Here is a 25,530-nt window from a genome sequence, read left to right as displayed (position 1 = left end):
GGGTTTGTGAATTTGGGTATTCAGGAATCGCTCTTCAAGGTCAGTCATGAACAGATTGGCATATTGTGGTGCCATCCTGGTCCCCATAGCAGTTCCCATCATCTGTAGGTATATTTCACTTTTGAAGCTGACGTAGTTGTGTGTGAGAATGAATTCTATTAGTTTGGTGATGATCTGAGGGCTGTATTTCTGGTTGTAGGTCTGGGAGGAGAGGAACAGTGAGCAGGCCTCAATTCCATCTCTGTGTGGGATGTTACTATACAGAGATTCTACATCCATTGTTACCAATATGGAGTTGGCAGGCAAGTTCGTAATCTGACTCAGTTTGTTAAGAAAGTCAATGGTGTCCTGTATGAAGCTGCTGGTGCGTGTAACAAAGGGTTTTAGTGTGTTTTCTACCAAACCAGATATCTGTTCAGTTAGTGTGTCCATACCTGTTATTATTGGTCTGCCAGGGTTTCCAGATTTGTGGATTTTTGGGAGTATGTAGAATGTCCCTGTTTTGGGATCGGTGGGTATAAGTGTCACTAATCCTATTTGTGAGTCCATTGGAAAGGATTGAATCCATTTTCTTAGTTCCATGGTGAATTATTTTCTTGTAGTATGTAGTGTCTGACAATTGTCGGGGGGGATGTACAGATAGCCAAACCAAACGAAAAAAGTACTGCAGCACTCCAAAAAAATAAGGTGAATGAGGATTATTAACCTGACATCAAAGCAATGTTTCAGCTGCCCGATTACAGCCTTTCTCAAGTTTGAGAAAGGCTGCAATCGGGCAGCTGAAACGTTGCTTTGATGTCAGGTTAATAAACCTCAGTCACCTTATTTTTTTGGAGTGCTACAGTACTTTTTTCATTTGCTATATTATACACACACATATACACATATATATATATATATATATATCTCTAGATAGAGAGATAGAGTGTAGAAAAGCAGCACATCCACAGAAAAGCAGCAGTAACTTTAGGTGCACGCAGCCATAGGAGACTTTGTTCAGGACTCCAACTTCAAGATAAAAGATCTAACCGCAGCACACAAGGTGTCTCAGTGCAAAAAAAGTGGTTTTATTCCATCTTCAGCAAAAAAAAAACACTGTGCAACGTTTCAGTAGTCTCACACTGCCTGAAGATGGTAGTGTGAGACTACTGAAACGTTGCACTGTGTATTGTTTTGCTGAAGATGGAATAAAACCGCTTTTTTTTGCACTGAGACACCTTGTGTGCTGCGGTTATATTATATATTTATTTTTTATTTATTTTTTTATAATATATATATATATATATATATATATATATATATATATATATATTTTTTTTTTTATAATATAATATAATATAATATATATATATATACATATATATATATATATACACATATATATATATATATACACATATATATATATATATATATATTACACACACACACACACACACACACACACATACTAGGGATCGACCGATTATCGGTTTGGCTGATATTGTCGGCCGATAATCACGCTGTGCGCAATGACGAGTGACGTGACGTGCGCGACGTGACGTCACCGTCAGTGCGCACAGTGACGGCTCAGGAGGACGCCACCGGAGCCAGATGTAAAGTGGACCCCAGGAACAGGTAATTATAAAACCGGGGATGGGGGAGGCAATGGGGCCGAGGCGGTGCGACACGGTTTGGCGGGTCGGAGGGGCGGTCGCGGTGCGGTGGGTTGGGGGGGGGGGGGCGGTCGCGGTGCGGCGGGTCAGGGGGCGGTCGCGGTGCATTGGTGGGGGGGGAGCGGTGGCAGTGATAAATCAATGATCTGCAACGGTGTCGCGGGGGAATAAATAGCCGATAACTTATATCGGAATATCGGTATAAGTTATCGGCTATCGGCACTAACATCCACCGATTATCGGTATCGGCCCTAAAAAACAGATATCGGTCGATCCCTAATACATACATACACACACACACACACACAAACTATATACACACCTCAGTACTTTAGCATGATTTCAAGGAATTATCCCAGCATTACAAATTTTTCCTCAGGACAGTTGATTGACCTTTGGGACTAACTTTCACCAACATGTTAACAAAGGTCTACTGTCCACCAAATGAATGTAGTGGCAAAAAGCATGACCATCCATTCTCAATTGGACTATCTTCTACCAACTACACTGCTCAAAAAAATAAAGGGAACACTAAGATAACACATCCTAGATCTGAATGAATGAACTAATCGTATGAAATACTTTGTCTTTACATCATTTTTGTGTGATTTTGTTGTCAGCACATTCAGCACGATCAAAATCAAATTTATCAACCCATGGAGGTCTGGATATAGAGAGTCACACTCAAAAATGAAAGTGGAAAACCAAAGCAGATGGTCTCCTGAGGGATATCCTCCCAGACCTGGACTAACATTCTCCACGGCGTCTCCAATCTAATCTATGAAGGAGCACAGGGCACCAGTGGCAAATTTGCCAATCTTGGTGTTCTATGGCAAATGCCAAACGTCCTGCACTGTGTTTGACAATAAGCACAACCCCCACCTGTGGACATCAGGCCCTCATACCACGCTCATGGGAGTCTGTTTCTGACTGTTTGAGTGGACGCATGCACATTTGGGGCCTGCTGGTGGTCATTTTGCAGGGCTCTGACAGTGCTCTTTCTTGCACTAAATCGGAGGTCCTGCTGCTGGGTTGTTGCCCTCCTACACCCTCCTTGTCTCGAGGTAGCGTCCCATGCTCTGCACACTACGCTGACAGACACAGCAAACCTTCTTGCCACAGCTCGCATTGATGTGCCATCCTGGATGAACTGCACTACCTGAGCCACTTGTGTGGGTTGTAGACTCCGTCTCATGCTACCACTAGAGCGAAAGCGTGATTCAAGTAGCAACGAGTGGCAGAAAAGAAGTCAAATTGTTTCAACTGTGGCAGCCTGGGTAGAGATGAGCGAACTTACAGTAAATTTGATTCGTCACGAACTTCTCCGCTCGGCTGTTGATGACTTTTCCTGCATAAATTAGTTCAGCTTTCCGGTGCTCCGGTGGGCTGGAAAAGGTGGATACAGTCCTAGGAGACTCTTTCCTAGGACTGTATCCACCTTTTCAGGCCCACCGGAGCACCTGAAGGCTGAACTAATTTACGCAGGAAAAGTCATCAACTGCCGAGCCGAGAAGTTTGTGACAAATCGAATTTACTGTAAGTTCGCTCATCTCTAAGCCTGGGCAAAATGGAAAAATAAATTTCATAGGCTAACCATTTTAAAACACACAAGGGGAAAAACTACAGAATGTATAGAAATTGAATGCACTATACCAATTAATTTGTGTAGGTCTTTAAATCTTTAAGAAGTACCAAACAATTGTGAGACATATAATTATGATGAAGCAGCTGAACAAGTCATGGCACATTGATCTTTAATACTCATGAATCTCTTTTATACAGAGTGTTACATTCCAGCATCCAGCCTGGCCACATTTTCAGCATAGTGTCTTCATTATCCTATCAGTTAAACATATACTGCTTTGTTCTGCAGATTAGTCAGACAGGTACTGTTTTTAATAGCATCTTAGTGCATCTATTTATGGCAATGACCAATATCCTAATCAAATCTATTCACCCTCTAACAACAGATTCCATTTTACATTCCAATCGGAAAGTTTTTACACTCTCTCACTTTTACACATTTCGTTATGTTGAGAACTTGTGTTAACAAAGAAAAAAAATATATATAATCCCCCACCAATCCTTCTGCACTTAAAGAGGTTATCCAGGGGGAAAAAAAAAAATATATTAACTGGCTCCAGAAAGTTAAACAGATTTGTAAACTACTTCTATTAATAAAAAAAAACTTAATCCTTTCAGTACTTATGAGCTGCTGAAGTTGAGTTGTTCTTTTCTGTCTAAGTGCTCTCTGATGACACCTGTCTCGGGAACTGTCCAGAGTAGAAGCAAATCCCCATAGCGAACCTCTTCTACTCTGAAGTTCCCGAGACAAGCCGGGATGTCAGCAGAGAGCACTGTTGCCAGACAGAAAACAACTCAACTTCAGTAGCTGATAATTATTGGAAGTATTAAGAATTTGCAATAGAATTAATTTACAAATCTGTTTAACTTTCTAGAGCCAGTTGATAAATTGAAAAAAAAAAGTTTTTTTCTTGAATACCCCTTTAATTCCTCAAAATCAAGAAAGAATGCTAGGAATCTATGCTAATTTATATAAAAACAAAAAAACTAAAAATATTGCATACAGTCATGGCTGGAAATGTTGGCACCCCTGAAAGTTTTCAAGAAAATGAAATATTTCTCACAGAAAAGGATTGCAGTAACACATGTTTTGTTATACACATGTTTATTCCCTTTGTGTGTTTTGGAACTAAACCAAAAAAAAAGGGAGGAAAAAAAGCAAATTGAACATAATGTCACATCAAACAAAAAATGGTCTGGACAAAATTATTGCCACCCTGTGGCTTCCTATAACCATCAATAAACTTCTTACACCTCTCAGCTGGAATGTTGGACCACTCTTCCTTTGCAAACTGCTCCAGGTCTCTCTTATTGGAAGGGCGCCTTTTCCCAACAGCAATTTTAAGATCTCTCCAAAGGTGTTCAATGGGATTTAGATCTGGACTCCTTCCTGGCCACTACAGAACTCTCCAGCGCTTTGTTGCCATCCATTTCTGGGTGCTTTTTGACATATGTTTGGGGTCATTGTCCTGCTGGAAGACCCAAGATCTTGGACACAAACCCAGCTTTCTGACACTGGGCTGTACAGTGCGACCCAAAATCAGTTGTTATCTTCAGATTTCATGATGCCTTGCACACATTCAAGGCACCCAGTGCCAGAGGCAGCAAAACAGCCCGAAAACATCATTGAACCTCCACCATATTTCACTGTAGGTGCTGTGTTCTTTTCTTTGTAGGCCTCATTCCGTTTTTTGTAAACAGTAGAATGATGTGCTTTACCAAAAAGCTATATCTTGGTCTCATCTGTCCTCCAGACATTTTCCCAGAAGGATTTTAGCTTACTCAAGTTAATTTTGGCAAAATGTAGTCTTGCTTTTTTATGTCTCTGTGTCAACAGTGGGGCCCTCCTGGGTCTCCTGCCATAGAGTTTCGCCCCTTCCCCCTGTGCCATTATATTTCAGCCCCCCCCTCCCCTGTGCTATTTTATTTCATCCCCCTCCCACTTTCCCTTTATATTTCAGCCCCCTCCCCCGGTGCCATTATAATTCAACCCCCTCTCCCCTGTGCCATTAAATTTCAGCCCCCTTCCCCTGTGCCATTATATTTCAGCCCCTACTCCCCTCCTGAGCCACATCATTTACTCATTCACCAACCCCCCCCCCCATCCCCCTCTGATGCTCTGCTATTACCTGTCCTCTGTCCCATGTACGCTCCAGCAGGCTAAGGGGCTCCGCGATTGTTAATATTACTGGACCGCATCCTCGGTCCTGACGGAGGTGTGCGCGATTAGTAACGTCATTGCACGTGCCTACGTCATGCGTGGCTCGCTATAGGCTGCAGCATACAGCTGCAGTCTATAGGAGTTTAGTGACAGGGCCCCGTTATATGCAAGTTCCTCAGGTATTTAGCCATGCTTGCCCAAAGCAGGGCTAAATGCCTGAAGAATTCACCTGCCTGGCTCCCGTAACTGCATGTTCCGGGTGATACAATTTCCACATCCCTGTAAAGATATGGTGTGACCATAAGGTCCACGTGTCTGCAATTTAATCTCAGTATAAATACACGTGTTCTGTGAAGGCCTCAGAGTTTGTTAGAAAGCATTACTGATCAAACTGCAGCATAAAGACCATGGAGCTCACCAAAGAGGTCAGGGATAAAGTTGGTGAAAAGTAGAAAGTAGGGCTAGGTTATAAACTTATTCCAAGCTTTGAAAATCTCACAGAACACCATAAATTTAATCAACAGAAAATGGAAAGAATATGGCACAAATCTAGTCTTTATGGAAGAGTGGCAAGAAGAAAGTCATTGTTGAAAAGTAAGCAACAAGAAATCCTGTTTGGAGTTTGCCACAAGCCATGTGGAAAACCCAGCAAACAATTGAGATAAGACCAAAATGTAACTTTTCCCGTCAATGCAAAACGTTATGTGCGGTGGAAACCCAACATTGCCCATCACCCTGAGCCAACCATCCCAAAGCAAGTTGATGGTATTATCATGCTGTGGGGATGAGTCTGTTCAAAAGGTAGGGGAAATCAGATTTGACGGAAAGAGAGAAATACAGGACACTCCTTGAAAAAAATCTGATGCAGCGTACAAAAGATTTATTACTTGGGCATTCATTTGATCAACTTTTTTGCTGTCATTATTGTTTGTATCAAAATAAAAAAGGAAAAGTATTTGGCAAAATGTGCAAAAAGTCCAAAGGGGTGAATACTTATGCAAGGCACTGTATGCATGGTCAGGTGTGAGACCTTATATAGACAGGGGTGTATCTTACCAAGTCATGTCCAATCAGCTGGATTTACCACAGGTGACTCCACCTATGTACAGAAATATCTCAAAGAAATTGGAGACACCAGAGCTAAATTTCATAGGTCACAGAAAAGGGTCTGAATACTTATGTCCATGATGAATTTTAGTTTTTCATTTATAATAAAATTTGCTAAATTTCTAAAATTCCATTTTCAAATTCTAATTTTGGGGCACTGCAGATTGATGGGGGGGATTACACTGCTCAAAAAAATAAAGGGAACACTTAAACAACACAATGTAACTCCAAGTCAATCACACTTCTGTGAAATCACGCTGATGTTTTGGTCACTTATGAATGTTGGCAGTGCTTTCACTCTAGTGGTAGCATGAAACGAAGTCTACAACCCACACAAGTGGCTCAGGTAGCGCAGCTCATCCAGGATGGCGCATTCATGCGAGCCGTGGCAAGATTTGCTGTGTCTGTCAACGTAGTGTCCAGCGCATGGAGGCGCTACCAGGAGACAGGCCAGTACATCAGGAGACGTGGAGGAGGCCATAGGAGTGCAACAACCCAGCAGAAGGACAGCTACCTCCACCTTTGTGCAAGGAGGAGCAGAAGGAGCACTGCCCAAGCCCTGCAAAATTACCTCCAGCAGGCCATAAATGTGCATGTGTCCACTCAAACGGTCAGAAACAGACTCCATGAGGGTGGTATGAGGGCACAACTTCCACAGGTGGGGGTTGTGCTTACAGCCCAACACCGTGCAGGACATTTGGCATTTGCCAGAGAACACCAAGATTGGCAAATTCGCCACTGGTGCCCTGTGCTCTTCACAGATGAAAGCAGGTTTACACTGATCACATGTGACAGACGTGACAGAGTCTGGAGATGCCATGGAAAATCTTCTGCTTCCTGCAACCTCCAGAATGACAGGTTTGGTGGTGGGTCAGTAATGGTGTGGGGTGGCATTTCTTTGGGGGGGGCCACACAGCCCTTCATGTGCTTGCCAGAAGTAGCCTGACTGCCATTAGGTTCCAGAGATAAGATCCTCTGATAAGACTCCTTGTGAGACCATATGCTGGTGTGATTGACCCTGGGTTCAAGTCAATGCTAGACCTCATGTGGCTGGAGTGTGTCAGCAGTTCCTGCAAGAGGAAGGCCTTGATGCCATGGACTGGCCCGCCCGTTCCCCACACCTGACTCCGATTGAGCATATCTGGGACATCATGTCTCGCTCCATCCACTAACGCCACATTGCACCACAGACTGTCCAGGAGTTGGCGGCTGTTTTCGTCCAGGTCTGGGAGGACATCACTCAGGAGATCATCAGCCACTTCATCAGGAGAATGCCCAGGCGTTGTAGGGAGGTCATACAGGCATGTGGAGGCCACACACACTACTGAGCCTCATTTTTACTTGTTTTAAAGGACATTACATCAAAGTTGTATCAGCCTGTAGTGTGGTTTTCCACTTTGATTTTGAGTCTCCATATCCAGACCTCCATGGGTTGATAAATTTGATTTCCATTGATAATTTTTGTGTGATTTTGTTGTCAGCACATTCAACTATGTAAAGATGAAAGTATTTAATACGATTAGTTCAGTCATTCAGATCTAGGATGTGTTATCTTAGTGTTCCCTTTATTTATTTATTTTGAGCAGTGTAGTTGTGTTAATAGATTTTAGTGTAAAATAAAGTGAAAGGGTCTGAAAACCAAAAAGCACTGTAGGTAACTTAAAGGGGAACTTCGGTGGAAAAAAATTTTTCAAATCAACTGGTATAAGAAAGTTAAACAGATTTGTAAATCACTTTTTAAAAATCTTAACCCTTCTAGTACTTATGAGCTGCTGTATATGTGAAGTTATTTTCTGCCTGACAACAGTGCTCTGTGCTGACGCTCTTTTTATTATAAATATATAAAAACTTAACAAAACAGAAAAACAGGCTTAACTAGCATTAACAAAACACAACACAACAAAACCTGCCTAACTGGCCAGCCCAACTTAACTAAACTAACTAAACACATAACATTATACCTACATATAAATTATCAAAAATACTATCACATACACATACCCACACATTCTTTACATAAACATAAAAATAGCTTTACTTAGCTTTAAGTAAAAACAACCAGACTTGGTAAAACTCAACCACACATTACATTCACAACTAACCCACCCCAAAACCCCCACCACCACCACCCCCCCCCCCCCTTTTTTTTTTTTTTTTTTTTTAAATATGTTTTTTAATATATATTTTTTTTTAATTATTTTTATTTTTTTACTAAAATTTAATTTTTTCCCTCACATATATACACATATACATATATATATACATATATATACATATATATATATATATATATACATACATATATACATACATACATACATAAACATACATATACACACCCTTTTTTTAATCTACACTACCATAATACAACCAATATTAAATTAAAGTAATATAAAAATGCTAACTAAATCTGATCCGACTGCCTATCCCCATCCCCTCAAATAAGATAACCAATCCTTACTATATAATAATGTATACAATACGAATATAAAAACACAAATACATAACCTAAATGCAAATACATACATAAACTATATACACCAACAAACCAAAATATACACCTACAAAACACATGACATCCTACACTAGACTAACCCATTACCCACACAACCACCCACATTGACATGGGTCAGAGTCCATAGTCCATGGATATCGAGTCCAGTCCACAATTGACCCAAGTCAGCCCCTCCAAACATCCACCAACCCACCAATTCCCCCACCCAACCTAATCTATACCCAAAACCAACTATACAAATACAACTTCATAACATAACATATACAAAACAATACAACCCACCTTAGGCCCAAGTTCGGTCGCCTGTAAGCCCTTTACGCAATCCATATTCTGAAAACAAAACAAAAGACTAGGGTGTACATGCATAGCCCACCACCAGGAAGAAGGATGGCAATCCTGATGTTACTTCATAAACTCTCTCCACTAACTTTTCCCTACGACTCACCCTACGGTTATCCCTTCAACAAACTGACCCTGCACTCACCCTCTCTCTGTCCCTACATTGCTATCCCTAACCAGAAAAAGGGGTATTCTACCCAAGAGGTCTAGTACCTAGGGCACATCAAATGAAAAACCTCTCCACAGGAGAGAAGCCCTGCTGGTACCAAGACTGCCATACTCCAAAGACCTGATCTTCCCGAGGTCACCGGTGATGTTCCTACAGACCTCCACCTCGGAGAGGACTTTCCGCTGTGTAGATACTAGACACCGTGCGTTCCACGTGTAGTACCTAACTACTAAGCTGACTACAAATAAAGTGCCCCGGTCTCGGCCACCCAGGTTCCTGAATGCCCCATAAGCCCACTCCGGATAGGTAAGGCCGGCAAGTTGACTCCAGCCAATGGAAGCACCCACCCGGTTGTAGACCCCTATATTAAAGGGACAATGAAGCAGGAAGTGGTCCATGCTTTCCAGCATGTCCTCGCACTCTTCTCTGGGACATCCCCGGTCATCAGAGCTCCTACACTTCAAATTGTCCCTCACATATAGCTTCCCCTGAAAGCAGCGCCAGGCCAAGTCCCAAAACTTCTGGGGGATCCTTTTCATGTTTAAAAGGTACAACCCCACCCTCAGATCCCGACCTGGGCAGTCCCTGAGCGCCAGAGGCTTCTGGAAGTGGGTCAACAGAACCCGTTTGTCAAGGAACTGCCTTGACTGGGTCCTGATCTCCCACACTCCCAGACCCCACCGACGTATCGCCTTCAGAGTTGGGGTAGCATAAGCCGGAAGATATCCGTGTGGCGTACGGAGGTCCTTCACTTGCCCTCCTGTCTCCCATTCCTGGAAGAAAGGCCAAAACCATTCCCTGCAGGAGATTACCCACGGAGGAGCCCTCTCTGACCAGAGGTTTGAGATGTTAGCTTTCAAGAAGGTGTTTGTTAAGAACACCACAGGATTTACCATAGATAAACCCCCTAGTCTCCTCGTGCGGTACGTAACCTCCCTCTTGACTAGGTTCATCCTGTTCCCCCATAACAGTTGGAAAAACAGGCCGTAGATCCTAGTGTAGTAAGCCTCTGGCAAGATACATACGCTGCCCAGATAGATAAACAAGGGGAGCAGGTACGATTTGATCAGGTGTACCCTTTCCCTGAGGGTCATAGACCAACCCTTCCATTGGTCCACCTTCTGAGCGGCATCCTGGAGCTTACCATCCCAGTTTTTGGTGGGATAATCATGGCCGAAAGTGATGCCCAAAACTTTTGCTGACTCTTGGGGCCCTGGAAGGGTGTCCGGGAGATCAAACGTGGGATCTCCCCCTCCCAGCCAGAGACTCTCACACTTATCCCGGTTGATCTTAGACCCGGATGCCTCAGAGTAGCAGTCCACTTCCGACATCACCACATCGACCTCCTCTCTCGAGGACACGAAAATGGTGACATCATCAGCGTATGCCACCACTCTCTGGGCGACATCCAGCTCCGCCAGACTCATCCCGACTCCCGCCAACGGCCCACAATCTACCCTCCGGACGAACGGATCGATCGCAAACACGTATAAAAGCGGGCTCAAAGGACAACCCTGACGGACTCCGGACCCCACCTCAAAAGAGCGGCCAGACCAACCGTTCACAAGCGGAAAACTCTCTGCCCCTGCATACAAGATCTTAAGCCAATTAACAAAAGTACTTGGTAAGCCATATCTCAGTAGGACGGACCAGAGGTAGTCATGGTTCACCCGATCAAATGCTTTGGCCTGATCCAAGGACAGCATGTACCCCTTCCAGAGACCCGCACTACTCCGCTCCACTGCCTCCCTGACACTGAGGACAGCACTTAAGGTGCCTCGGCCTGGAACAGAGCAGTGCTGGGCCCCCGAAAGGAGCCGGGGTGCAAACTTCACCAGCCGATTAAACAGTATCTTGGCCAGAAGCTTCCTGTCCGTATTGAGAAGAGCTATGGGCCTCCAATTCTCAATCCGGCTAGGATCTTTACCCTTTGACAGGAGAATCAGGGCTGACCTCCTCATTGACTTCGGCAGAGTGCCCGAGGAGAGACACTCATTGAATACCTCAGTCAAGAGGGGAGCTAAAGACTCCTTAAAGGTCCTGTACCACTCGGATGTTAAGCCATCCGGACCTGGCGACTTCTTAGGGGCAAGCCCCTCGATCGCCAGTCTCACTTCCTCTTCCCTGATTTCTTCTGCCAAAACATCAAGAGAGGGGTCTACCCCTGGCTCAGGAAAGGTTTCAGCCAGGAAAACCGACATCCTGTCTCGATCTAGATCCTTCCTTCCCAAGAGGTGCGAGTAGAAGGATCTGACGACCTCCAAGATCCCCGATCTGGACCGATTCAGAGATCCTGTACTATCGATCAGTCCTGAAATGACTTTACTACTCACTGACATCTTGCAGTTTCTGTAAGGGTCGGGCGAGCGGTACTTCCCGAAATCCCTCTTAAAAACCAAAGATGCGTGCCTATCGTACTGACACCTCATCAGCAAGGATTTCACTCTGGAGATATCCTCTCGGCTACCTCCAGTCGAGACAAGAAGCTCGAGTTTCCTCCTCAGACCCTGATACAAGCGATACCTGTTCAGGGACCTGAGGCTCGAGAGCTGGCGGAAGAACCCCGCAACCCGCTTCTTGAATATCTCCCACCACTCCAGCTTATTACTACAAAGATCCAGTAAAGGTACCTGACTCTGAAGAAAATCCTCAAAGGACTGTCTTACCTCCGCTTCCACCAGGAGGGACGAATTCAGCTTCCAATAACCTTTACCCATCCGGGGGGTCTCTGAAACATTCAGGGAAAACAAAATCATACAGTGATCAGAGAACTCCACCTCAACCACGGACACTGCGGAAGAGACGGCTTCCTCCTTTAAATAAAACCTATCTATTCTAGACCTGCGGCTACCTTGATGATAGGTGAAACCCGCGTGGCCCGAGGGGCTCCGGATGTGGGCGTCCTCTAGGCGAGCTTCTCTAGTTATGCTAATTAGTGCCACACTATCGCAAGTCAGTGGACCATTGGAGCCTCTCCTATCCTGGGACCTCGTGACATTATTGAAGTCCCCTCCAAAGATCACCTGCCGACTCGTAAAAAGAAAGGGCTTAATCCTCATAAAGAGATCTTTACGGCCCCGCTTAGTTTGCGGGGCGTAGATGTTAATGAGCCGGAGCTCTTGTCCCTTCATGAAGACATCAATGATCAGGCACCTCCCCATTTCTAGCTCAATAACCCGTCTGCATTCAACAGGAGCGGAAAAAAAGACCGCCACCCCACTATACGGCTCAGCCGCAAGAGACCAGTGGGAGGGACCGCGCCTCCACTCTCTCCTGGCTTTTGCCAGAGAGGCAAGATCTGACAACCTGGTCTCTTGTAAAAAGAAAATGTCGGCTTCAACACGGCCGAGAAAATCAAAGGCTGCAAATCTAGCCGTATCCGACTTTATACTGGCACAGTTAATAGATGCCAGCGTCAGTGGGGTGAGTGCCGCCATCATGGGTGATTGAGTTAGATGGCCTCACCCCTTAAACCTTCTTCCTCTCCTTCCCTCCACCCCCATCGGAATCAGAGGAAGACCCTTTACTTCTTTTTAAACTCTGGGACATATCCATCCCAGGATCTTTACCTCCGGCACCTGGTGTTACCTCTCCCCCTGAGGAAACTACCCCAGAGGAAGGAGGCTCGGTACCTCCTGGAGGCCGCACTGCCTCCTGACCCTCGAGAAGAGGAGGGGAGATGGTATCCCCGAGGGCCTCATATCGATTCGAAAGGACGATCAGAGGGTCAGAGACTGAGTTGTTCCTTCTATGGTCTGAGGCTACAATTGAAGAGGAGGACTGCGCCACCTTACTCTTACACTTCTTCCTCCTCTTCTTTTTCTGGCCACCATTTACTGTCTGCCCCTCCTCCACCTCCTCATCCACAGTTTCGGATTCAGAGGTATGACTGGAGGAAGGAGCATCTTGACCTTCTTCCCTACGCAGTCTCCCTATCTCCTCGTCCAGTTTGGCCTCACCCAAAGCCTCAGAGTTATTCTGACCTCCTTCTGAGCCAGTGTCTGGAGTGGGACCCCGAGCTACCCCTGGCACCTGGGCATTCTCAAGGGCCCTCTCCAACCTGCGCTTCTCCTCTCGCCTCCGCATAGAGGGGGTCTTATGTTTTTCCTTCACTGGCTTTGGTGCCCCCTCTCCTCCACTGGTCCCCTCCCCCGCCGGGGCAACTGTTAGGCTTTCCCCAGACGGGGCGGTCACAGCATTAGAGAACGAGCGCGGACACCGGCTGAACGGGTGACCTAAGTCACCACACAAGTTACACCGAATCTGCCCACAGGTGGCCGCCAGGTGACCCACCCCACAGCAGAGGGCGCATATCTGCTGAGTGCAGTTGGCACTAAAGTGGTTTGGGTCACCACACCTGTGACACAGCTTCGGCTGCCCCTGGTAGAAGATCTGAATCCTGTCGCGTCCCAGGAAGGCGGCCGAAGGAATGTGGGTGACCGTGTTCCCGGAACGCCTTAGACGGACGGAAAACGTCCAGGCCCCAGACCATATATTGTGCTCATCAAAGTTTTTCCGGGGGATGTCCGTCACCTCCCCGTACCTTCCCAGCCAGGTCATAATGTCATAACAAGAAAGTGACTCGTTACGGGTCAAAACGGTCACTTTCTTTACCATACTCTGGCGAGATACCGCTTTTACAGCGAAATCTCGCCATCCGGGCTCGTTTTTCACCAGCTCATAATTAGACCAGAAGAGATCTAGTCCCTCCGGCCTAACAAAGCTGACGTCAAACTCAGAGGAGCCGAAAGGGTGGATCAGGGCAAAGATGTCCCTAGCCCTGAAACCCATCTGGAAGAGAAGCTCCACCACCTTGCCCCTTTGGGGGCACGCATCTTCGCCTTTCCAGACCAGACGGGCCACATTCCTGCGACCTACCTCCTGCCCGGGTGTCTGGAGGGACCATACAGTCTCCCCATTTCTCTGTCGGAATGCTCCCAGACCATGTCTCTCCACCCAGAAAGATAGGTCCATCTCCTTTCCCTCTACCTGGAGCGTCCTTTCTCCTCTCTTTAGTGCCTCCAGGAGGCGCCGTTGCAACTGACCGTCACCAGATACAGGAGGTAAAGATCCCACTGAACCCCCGGCCGCCAAGCTGGCATAACTCCTGGCGACCGAGGGGGCAGCCGGACCAGACCATGTCCCTACGGCCCCACCTAAACCACCTGCACTGCCACAAACGTCACTATTATACACACCACTACTACTCCTCTCATTCACTCCACTATCACTCCTCCCATCTGCACCACTCCCACTCATTCCACTACCACCCCGCCCATTCACTCCACTACCACTCCTCCCATCCGCACCACCACCACTCCTCCCATTCAATCCACCACCACCACTCACTCCACTACCACTCCTCCCATCTGCATCACTGCCACCCCGCCCATTCACTCCACTACCACTCCTCCCATCTGCACCACTACCACTCCTCCTATTTACTCCATTACCACTCCTCACATTCACTCCACCATCACTCCCACATACACTCCTTTCATCCACAGCACTACTACTCCCATCATTCACACACCTTGTAGTGACATTGCTTTTGGTTTTATTAGCAGTGTTTTTGGGATCAGCCGCTGCTTCACCCACTACCTCTGGGCTGGCCAGGACGTGCTTTAGCTGGATCTCTGTCGGCGATGCTGATTCCTCCTCCATGTGGGATGTCACCGCAGACATCACATCCCGAGGCCGAGGCTGCCCCTCCAAGCGCACCTCTGCCCCTCCACCTGCCACTGACTTGCAGGGACCCTCCTCCCTCACAGGGGAAATCCCTACAGCGTCCATGCCACACACTGCGCCTGACTGCACGGGATCAGCAGCGGGTCCCGGTGCCTGGACACTCCCCCCCCTCTCAGGGGAGTGCCCTGCAGAGCTGATAACAATGCCAGGGACACCCACCATTAACCCATCCTGCTCTTCCCTACCAGCAGGATGCGTGACTGTAGCACCCACGGCCATGTTGGATGCAGCACTGTACCCCCCGTGCTGGTCCCGTTCCACAGCAGAAACTGGATCTGGCAGGGTGGGGGGCCCAGCAGTCTGAACCAACTTCTCAGGTGGCCCAGACTGCTGGATAGGGGAGAAAACAAACATGACTTGCTCCTCAGCCTTTTTCTTCCTCCTGTTCTTTTTCTTCTTCTGGCTCTCCTCAGGGCCCAGGTCCTGGCCAAAACTGAAATTTTCCAGACGGGTGGGTGACTCCTGCATCACTATGGCCCGCAGGAGCCCCCCTCCGACTGGGCCGCTGTCACCACCATCACTACTGTCGCTTTCCTCTGAGGTGGTTGGTAAGGCGACTTGGGCAGGGTTAATATATTCTGCACTTGGGGTGACAGAGGTCTTAGGGGTACACGGGGTATCACACACATCCCCCTCACTCTCATCACCCTCACTGCCGCCATCTCCCTCACCACCTTCCTCCATCTTCTCCTCTGTATCACACAGGTGTTCTTCCTCCCCCTGGCTATCCTCTTCCTCCTTCACAGGGGTCCGCATGATTTTTTAGCGGTCCTCGTTTTTTAATTTTTCTTTAAACATGCCTGCTCCCTCTATGATCTGCATTCGGGCTCTCACCACCTCCTGCTCCTCTGCCTTCAGCTCGCACACTCTAGCAGCAAACTTAGCCCTCATGGCCTTGGCAGAGTTATCTGTCTGGTAGCGGGCAAACTTCAGATCCTCCCTTAACACTTTCAGCTTCTTTCCCAGCTGTTCGTATTCCACCAGCTTTGCCTGCATGCGGGATCCAAACGTGGCAAGCGACTCCCTGGGTCCCCTCACCCCCCATTGCTGGGGTTCCGTAACATTAGAAACAGTCCCTGAAGACACAACAGTTATCTTCCTACCGTATGCCTTGCGGTTTCCAGCGATGGACGGGGGAGTGGGCTCCACATTACTGCGGAGCCTGCTGGATCTTCTGACCCCGTCCTTGGAATCGGCCGTAACTCTCTCACTCCCACCCCCCGCCGGCCTAGTACGGGAGGTGGAAGGCCGTGGGTCCATAGCAGGAGGCTCTTCCCAGGAGTCTGCCACCCTCCTGGGGAAAAGGTTGCTGGAAAAAAAAACTCCTTCTCTCCTCTCTCTCTGGACAACTCTGGAAGTGAGACACACCCAACAGCTGCTGTGTTCCACAGGAAGTGCTCTCTGCTGACACCTCTGTCCGTGTCAGGAACTGTCCAGAGCAGGAGAGGTTATCTATAGGGATAGGATTCTAATCTGGACAGTTCCTGACACTGACAGGGGTGTCCGCAGAGAGCACTGTTGTCAGACAGAAAAGAAATTCACAAATTTCTCTGTTTTGTGCAGCAGCTAATAAGTACTGGAAGACTATGTCCAGTGTTAATAAACTTATCCCCATAAGTGTCAGATCTCCCGTACGGGAACCCCCCCCCCCCCCGTCTGTCAACCAGCTGACGTGCTGAGTATGAAACATGTTCTAACAGAGCTGAGCCAGGGCCAAGCCCGGGGCCCCATTCTGGAGATCGAGGTGAATCCCAGCTAATTGAAAGGAAAGCACTTAAAAGCATTAGTCTAATAAGTCAATTCTCATAACTGGTTGCCTCACCTCTTGCTCCATATAATGGGAACTTATAGATAATGATCTGTTCTGTAGCCTTCTACTCACACATCCCAACATCACTGAGAAAAAGCAACGTGTAATCTTTACAAGCCATTGTTGTTCAGTGCTTTTATCATTGGTCATACCAAAGAATTGGAGAGGCAATGCCAAGAAGTGTCATGAATAGTGCTATCACTGCTCCCTATTTCAGCAGCCTGTTGGCCGTCACAGTATATTGCTAAGCAAACAATAAGTGCCACTGACGGTAAGGACATCTGGTGGTAGAGTCAACCTGAAGCCATCTGGTTCCAGCAACCTATTTGAGCAGAAAAAGTCCTCCAGAACTCCAGAGTGTCAGCATAGCATAGCTGAGTTTCTTCATCATACTCTGTTGTATGACCAAATCCTGCTGCAACTAACTAGTGTTTACTTTGCCTTGTTCTGTGCTGTATTGCTATGCAACATGGTTTCTATTGATCTTATCAAGGCCTGCAATGTCTCTCACTCATTGTCTAAGTATCAGCTCACATTGAAGTTCTTGATCCAGTGCAGCCTCTTGTGGTACTACTCCTAGTCCAGACTCTTAGCTATGTCTGACTTTGTTTCTGCCCAGACCATTGGATATGCCATCTGGTACCTAAACCAAAGTTAAGTCACTGCAAAACTACCTCTGCATGGCTATAATGGAGGATATATTGGTAATATAAAACACAAGGCTGCTCTTATACATCATGTGTTTCAATCTAACAGCATCAGGTAGAGCCCTGCATTGGGATTGGGATCTTGCTTGACCCAACCCAAAATGTGCCGGCAGTCAGGAGCAGACTGTCAGGCACTATGCCTGTGGGTCCTGCAAATCCCACAAGCTCCTGCACAACCCCTGTAAAACAAGTAAAATGAGTGATGAAGCCCAGAATTTCAGTCCCAACCTCCATTGGGCTCCACCTTTGTGCTGACCAATCAGGAGGTGCTGTAGTCTCCTAACCCACTGCTGCCTGTTTTCGTGCCAAGTTGCGCCTCCATTTTTCGGCCTGCCCTGGAGGACCTTACTTCTACTGTGCACTTTTTTCACCTTCTGCCGCTAGGCCCGGTCGTATTATGAGCCATGCTCAGAGCAAAGTCCATGCTGCCACTATTATTGCCATGGTGCGGCCCCGGGGTATGTGGGTATGTGCAGAGCATTCCACCCTGGTGTCTTCTACAGACACTAGGGTGGAATGGTCTGCACATACCCGCAGTGTGCAGAGGCCTGGGTCACCGGTGCAATGCTCTGCATATACCCCCATGTGTATAGCAGTGTGCACTTTACACTGCTAACCTACTATAAACAGGCCTTTGAACACATGTAGAGGTACCAAAACCTCACAATGAAATAACCTCTTTTATCCCAGGTGTTCACTATAAAACACAACTTTTAATGCAAACTAAAATAAAAAAAATTGTGAAACTGTGAGAAAAACACACTTAAAAACACAGCCCTGATTACGTATGTAAATTGCTAATACACAAGTGTCACACTGGGAACCACAGATTCGACAACCTAAGGAATAGATAATAGGTAAGTATTTATATTTCCACCTATTAGATACTGGGGTGACCAGTGGGGCAGAATACCCAATACTTTAAGTACTGCTCTCAACTGGGAGCAATGTGTTAGTAGGTGCTTAATCACCCTCTAAGTGGGATGCCACACCGTGAGTAGGTGTTATGTACCACCCTTATTATTCCACTGATGTTATTCGGTCACCCTCCAAATGCAATGCACGCCATGTAACTTATAAATGAATATTTAGGTAGAATGTTTCACTCAAAAGTGTCTGATTCTGTGGAACAATAATCGCCAACCTGCTGATCACCGCAGGTGCAAATTCTTAGTATGTGTGGCTACCAGACACTAATTTGCTCTATACTCCATATTGTGATCACTGTATAATATAAGATGCAATAGGGCTGCAATTACAGTGGGGCAAAAAAAAGTATTTAGTCAGCCACCAATTGTGCAAGTTCTCCCACTTAAAGTATGAGAGAGGCCTGTAATTTTCATCACAGGTATACCTCAACAATGAGAAACATAATGAGAACAAATCCATAAAATCACATTGTCTGATTTTTTAAGAATTTATTTGCAAATTATGGTGGAAAATAAGCATTTGGTCACCTACAAACAAGCAAGATTTTTAGCTCTCACAGAACTTCTTTAAGAGTCTCCTCTGTCCTCCACTCGTTACCTGTATTAATGGCACCTGTTTGAACTTGTTATCAGTATAAAAGACACCTGTCCACAACCTAAAAAAAGTCATACTCCAAACTCCCCTATGGCCAAAACCAAAAAGCTGTCGAAGGAAACCAGAAACAAAATTGTAGACCTGCACCAGGCTGGGGAGACTGAACCTTCAATAGACAAGCTTGGTGTGAAGAAATCAATTGTGGGAGCAATTATTAGAAAAATGGAAGACATACAGGACCACTATTAATCTCCCTCGATCTGGGGCTCCACGCAAGATCTCACCCCTTGGTGTCAAAATGATCACAAGAACGGTGAGCAAAAATCCCAGAACCACACAGGGGGACCTAGTGAATAACCTGAAGAGAGCTGGGACCAATGTAACAAAGGCTACCATCAGTAACACTACGCCGCCAGGGACTCAAATCATACAGTGCCAGCCATGTCCCCCTGCTTAAGCCAGTACATGTCTGGGCCCATCTGAAGTTTTCTAGAGAGCATTTGGATGACCCAGAAGAAGATTGGGAGATTGTCATATGGTCAGATGAAACCAAAGTAGAACTTTTTGGTGAAAACTCAACTCGTCGTGTTTGGAGGTGAAAGAATACTGAGTTGCATCCAAAGAACACCATACCTACTGTGAAGCATGGCGGTGGAATCATCATGCTTTTGGCCTGTTTTTAAGCAAAGGGACCAGAACGACTGATCCGTGTAAAGGAAAGAAAGAATGGGGCCATGAATCCTGAGATTTTGGGTCTTTCAGCATGACAATGATCCCAAACACATTGCCTGGGCAATGAAGGAGTGGCTTCGTAAGAAGCATTTCAAGGTCCTGGAGTGGCCTAGCCAGTCACCAGATCTTAACCCCATAGAAAACCTTTGGAAGGAGTTTAAAGTCCATGTTGCCCAGAGACAGCCCCAAAACATCAATGCTCTAAAAAGGAGATCTGCATGGAGGAATGGGCCAAAATACCAGCAACAGTGTGTGAAAACCTTGTGAAGACTTACAGAAAATGTTTGACCTCTGTCATTGCCAACAAAGGGTATATAACTAAGTATTGAGATGAACTTTTGTTATTGACCAAATACTTATTTTCCCCCCCATAATTTGCAAATAAATTCTTAAAAAAAAAAAAAAAAATCAATGTGATTTTATTGATTTTTTTTCACATTATGTCTCTCATAGTTGACGTATACCTATGATGAAAATTACAGGCCTCTCTCATCCTTTTAAGTGGGAGAACTTGCACAATTGGTGGCTGACTAAATACTTTTTTGCCCCACTGTAAAATGTAGTACTGTCACACCCTGACATGTTTTGCCACAAAATTTGGCTTTATCAAGGAGAATTCTGAATTCTGCTGTTAATACACCTGAAATAATAAAGAAGCCAAGAACCTGCCTACTGTGAACGTGAGTGCCCCCAGTTATTTTTTGTTGTTGTTAATTTATGGACTTTGCAGTGTCTTTTGGATGAGCACCACATGCAGATCTTTGTGCTGTGGCTGATGGCGGACATCCAGCAGCAGAGAGGTCAGTGCCAACGTCTTTCTCTACTGAGTATTTCTTGATAATCATTTACTATTATTAAAAAAATAAATAAAAAAAAAATAAAAAAAAAATAAAATTTAGTTTTCTAGAACCCAACAGCCATACCATGGCCATCTTTTGCAAAAGAGCAAAAAAAAAAAAAAAAAAAAAGCACAGGATAAAACATGCACATATGACCTACCTTGAGTGCACAGAATATGCAGGAGTCACCCATACATTTGTGTGTGGTTAACTGGCGGAAGCTCCGGCGGAAAATATCAAGATGCCACAACACCTGTAAAGAGAGATCACACATTCAGTGTATTACAATGGAAAGAAAGACCACTGAAACAACCCTGTATGGTAGTCCTAAGCACATGAATACATTTATAATATTATGTATGAAACTACATTTCTGGATTCCACATTGGGAACTTAGGCGAGCTGGTTCTTTTTTCCAGCTACCCTGTATTTGAAGTGGGCAACTCAGCAACTTTTCCCCTGATAGGTTTTGATAAATCTCCCCACAGGACTCGCATAAGTGGCTTTCCCAGGTTGTACAACTACTCAGTATGATTAAGGGCACCATGGGGGAGACCTGTCCAGAGGAAAAGTTGTTGAGTTGCCCATAGTAACCAATCAGATTGCCTCTTTCAGTTTTCAGAGGCCTTTTCAAAAATGAAAGAAGTGCTCTGATTGGTTGCTATGGGCAACTGGTCAACTTTTCCTCTGGACAGATTTTGATAAATCTCACCCCCATGAGCCTGAAACACATCACTTCCCGTCTGGCTGGGGGTATGTTTTGATTCACAATAAAGCATCTGACATTTTATTCACTTATCTGATCTTCTCTTTTCCCCTTTGTATTGTTCAAAGTGCCGCCCTACAATGATCTGTGTGCCAGGTGAGGCTGCCCCAGTGAGCTGGTCTTCATGCATCTTTTTATACAGTAACATGTGTGTATACAAATATCTAAGTTGCCAAGCATATCTAATTTTTGCCACATCATCTATTGTACCTCATTATGTTAGGGCCAGTAGTCTCTCTCCCCTGACAAGTAGGAAGAAGACTTGCCAATTATTTGTTTCATGGTTTTGGAGACAATGGTCAATAATATGTCCTGTATAGTGTGAGATCCCCGACATGCTTTGTGTGTTCTGGATATACAATCTTAAATGTTAAATGTAATTTTCCAAAATGGCGGAACAAATTATGTTCATTATGGTCATCGACACATTATGGCAACATTGATTTGACACCACATCACCCATACACACATTTTACTGTGCTTCACCTATATTGGCAGGGTTTGCCAACAACCTAATATGTATGGGGGCTTCTCGATGATGAATGCATGCTGGATTTCATTGGTACACAATCTAAGGTATATAACCAGCTTTATACAGTAAATGGATGCTATATATAGATTCCCATCGAGAAGCCAGGAAAAAAAGGCAATACCCATGCCCTAATTATGTAAAATGATCACAGCATGCCTTTGGACTATCATGGTGGCCCTGGGCCTAGGGAAGGCCTCAAGGCATGTCATCATTATATACTTAATGAGTGTACAGGTGTTCAGAGGGACAAATGTATAAAACTTGTGTATATATATATATATATATATATATATATATATATATAAAATATAACAGGCATAGCCACATTCATGAATGTCTTAACGAGTAAAAAATCATGTCATTAATCCTGTGTGCCAAACATCCTAAAAGAAAAAATAGCCTATGCAAAAATGTATGCATATTTGTCAACTCATCTCCCAAAAATTATGGATTAAAAAAAGTACTAAAGAAAAATCATATTTAACCCAAGACGGTACCATAAAATACACAGAATGTGAGCCATCACACATCTCAGAACAAGGTATTTTTTATTTTATAAAGGGATCATCCAGGAATAGAAAAACATTTCCGCGTCTGTCCCCCGGTTGTGTGTGGTATTACAGCTTGGCTCCATTCACTTCAATGGAACTGAACAGCAGAACCGCACCCAACCTGGAGACAGAAGGGGAGCAGTTTTTGAAAGAAACTAGCTCTGTTTTTCTATTCCTGGATAACCCCTTGAAGTTATAGGACACCCAACATTGTCAACACTTCTGACATGCCCCTAGCAACCAATCGGATTGCTTTGTTCATTTTTTACAGGCCACTTTAAAAATGAAAAAAGCAATCTGATTGGTTGCTATGGGAAACCAATATAGATCTCCCCCTATGTACTTAGGAATACGTGCTCCGAGTAGTCAGAAGCAGACAAACAGTGGGAGTTTTAGCGACTGGTAGGAATCTTGACACCCAGATCCCCACTGATGACACATCGCTGTGTTTTCTTGACCTTCACTGTAGTTACCCTTTAACATGTCATTTGTATTACAGATTAAAAAGTAAAAACTAAATAAATGTAAAAATAAAAAAATAAAAAAAAAACATGCGACAAATTTTTTTTTTTGTTCTACCATTATATGGTAAAATAACACACAAACAGCTGTATGAGGTTAAGAACAGTATATCATGTGCCGTTTAATCATAAAAATATGTAGTAGTTGAACCATGTCTTTATTAGTATATTATGTAGATCTATTACAGGAAATTGTATTGGTCAAATGACAAAGATTTAGGTAGGTAGCTTAAATGCTCAACAAACAGGATATTCAATTTTTTTGTTTGTTAAATAAATCTCTCTATCAGATAACCTTTTATCTTGGGTGCAGCCAAAATTAAAATAACCCACACTTGCCTATCCTTCTCTCCCACCGTTGCCATTCTAATGGTGCCTGGTCCCAGTCCTATCTGTTTCATTCTGCTCTGCCAAATACTGGATAAGGCAGGTCAACAGTGTGGTCAGTGATTTGCTATTCACGAAAGGATCCCAAAGGCAGGGAAGGCTGTCCCGCTCCCAAGGAAAAATAATAATATTCAAAGTCCAAAATTTGAATTAATCCATTTAAAAATTAGAGACATTCCGAAAAGAAAAAAAAAACAGTGAGATGAAATCCCAAGCCGACGCGTTTCGGACCATTAGGTCCTTAGTCATGGCACAGAAAGGACTGCCACTGTTCTTTTATATTCGATGTCTCCATAAGGAATACCCACATCCCACCTGGAATCGGGATTTGCTATTGTTTCTGTAGGTTTCTGACAACATAGGAAGCAGCAAGAAGCACAGAGGCCCAAACACCATCAGAAGGCAGCAGTGTAGAAAAATAGGCAAGTATTTTATTTATTAATCAAACTACCGTATGTTCCTCCACAGGCAAGCCCTTTAATTCTAGAGGAAGATATAATGTAGCCAAATTAACAGCATAAGCCATGTGACCAACAACATATCAGGGATGTATACATTTAACCACATCTAAAAATGAGAAACACCAAAACACACATTCCTAATCCCGTCAGACTTGGCCCCATTAACAGTGCTTGATTATTGTTTTGTAACAGACCGTATGTTCCAAAGTGCTGTAAAATGCCTTTAATTCAGTATGTGAGAGACCTGACAGCTGCCAGACTATGAAAATATCCTCAGAAAGGCATTTAAAAAAAATAAAAAATAAATATCAACAAGGCTGCATCCAAATACCATCACTGTTGCTTTAACTTCTATAGAAGTAAATGTAGAAAGCCACACAACTGCATGGCCATCTCACCATTCATACTTCACCTGCCGCTGCCAGGTGAAATACAGTAGAATGGGGGGTCTCATACTGGAAAAAGATGTAGGTCTCAGCCCTTAATGGGCTGCATATTCTGTGAAATACCCCCTTTAAGTAAATAAAAGGCACCAGAAACATTACAATAGCTGGACCACCGCAAATATTTTCCTTGGAAAAAGTACATAAATTACACTGGCTATGCAGCACTCCTAGGTAAGCATATTCCCACGAGCTAGAACAATATTTTATTGAAGGGAGTGGATTGAGAACAGCTTGTCTCTTAGAAGCTAGTCTTTCTCCAAGGTTACCCTGAAAGTAGAGAAATATTTGAGTGGCCGGCTGGTCCTTTGGTTCAACCCACTAAAAGCTCAGAGCTATGTAAATAGAAGAAGTAGCATTGCAGAGATTATAATTAATGTCTTAGTCATAAACCCATGAAGGGAACACCCCAGTTGACAGCTTTGAGGAAATTGTCGAAGGTTATTAAAATAGCAGTGACATTAAGAATTAATTCCGTAACCTTGGCACAGCCCAGTGATTTTAGATTCCTGGACAGTGAATCAAGTGCATGACATGCATCTAAAACACAGACTACAATGTAGAAGGTAACTCCAGTATTAAATATGTATGTGACCAAATTCTATTTACAAACATCAGTCCCTGGTTACATTTACACGTGCATATTTTTCTGCTGTAGATCTGCTGCTTTTGAAATCAAAGGGCAGCAAAATCTGCAGCAGTCAAGCTGCATCAAAATTGTGCACGTGTGGATGTACCCTAAATTTGGAATCTATATAGAAATCTCAGTCTGGTAATAGTTGCACATTGAAAAAAAATAGAAATGTTATTACCAAACATAGAATTTGTAAATATCTATATAAATCGAAAACAGGGGTAGCACACCAGCTCACCTTCTCGTCCGGCCGATGCACAGAATGGTGTGGACTTCACCACAACAGCGTAACCAGTAAGCAAGTATCCAGCATGGCACAACTGTTGACCGGGCCGAAACGCATCA

The 25,530-nt window shown here is 44.7% G+C and overlaps 1 protein-coding gene across 8 annotated transcripts in view; it reads right to left on the bottom strand.

Moving 5' to 3' along the window:
* Positions 1-25,530, bottom strand: part of USP54 (ubiquitin specific peptidase 54) — a 163,195-nt gene that overhangs the window by 83,988 nt on the left and 53,677 nt on the right. For 7 of the 8 annotated variants that reach the window (XM_056530669.1, XM_056530678.1, XM_056530672.1 and 4 more), the window contains one exon: positions 21,051-21,143. In XM_056530669.1, the coding sequence (XP_056386644.1) occupies positions 21,051-21,143 (93 nt within the window). Of the gene's footprint in view, positions 1-21,050; positions 21,144-21,385; positions 21,407-25,530 lie in introns of those variants that run through there. The other variant, XM_056530677.1, reaches the window with a different exon arrangement.

This window comes from Hyla sarda, chromosome 7, assembly GCF_029499605.1.
Source record: "Hyla sarda isolate aHylSar1 chromosome 7, aHylSar1.hap1, whole genome shotgun sequence".
Classification (NCBI taxonomy): domain Eukaryota; kingdom Metazoa; phylum Chordata; class Amphibia; order Anura; family Hylidae; genus Hyla; species Hyla sarda.
This window is presented reverse-complemented; position numbering and strand designations above follow the sequence as displayed.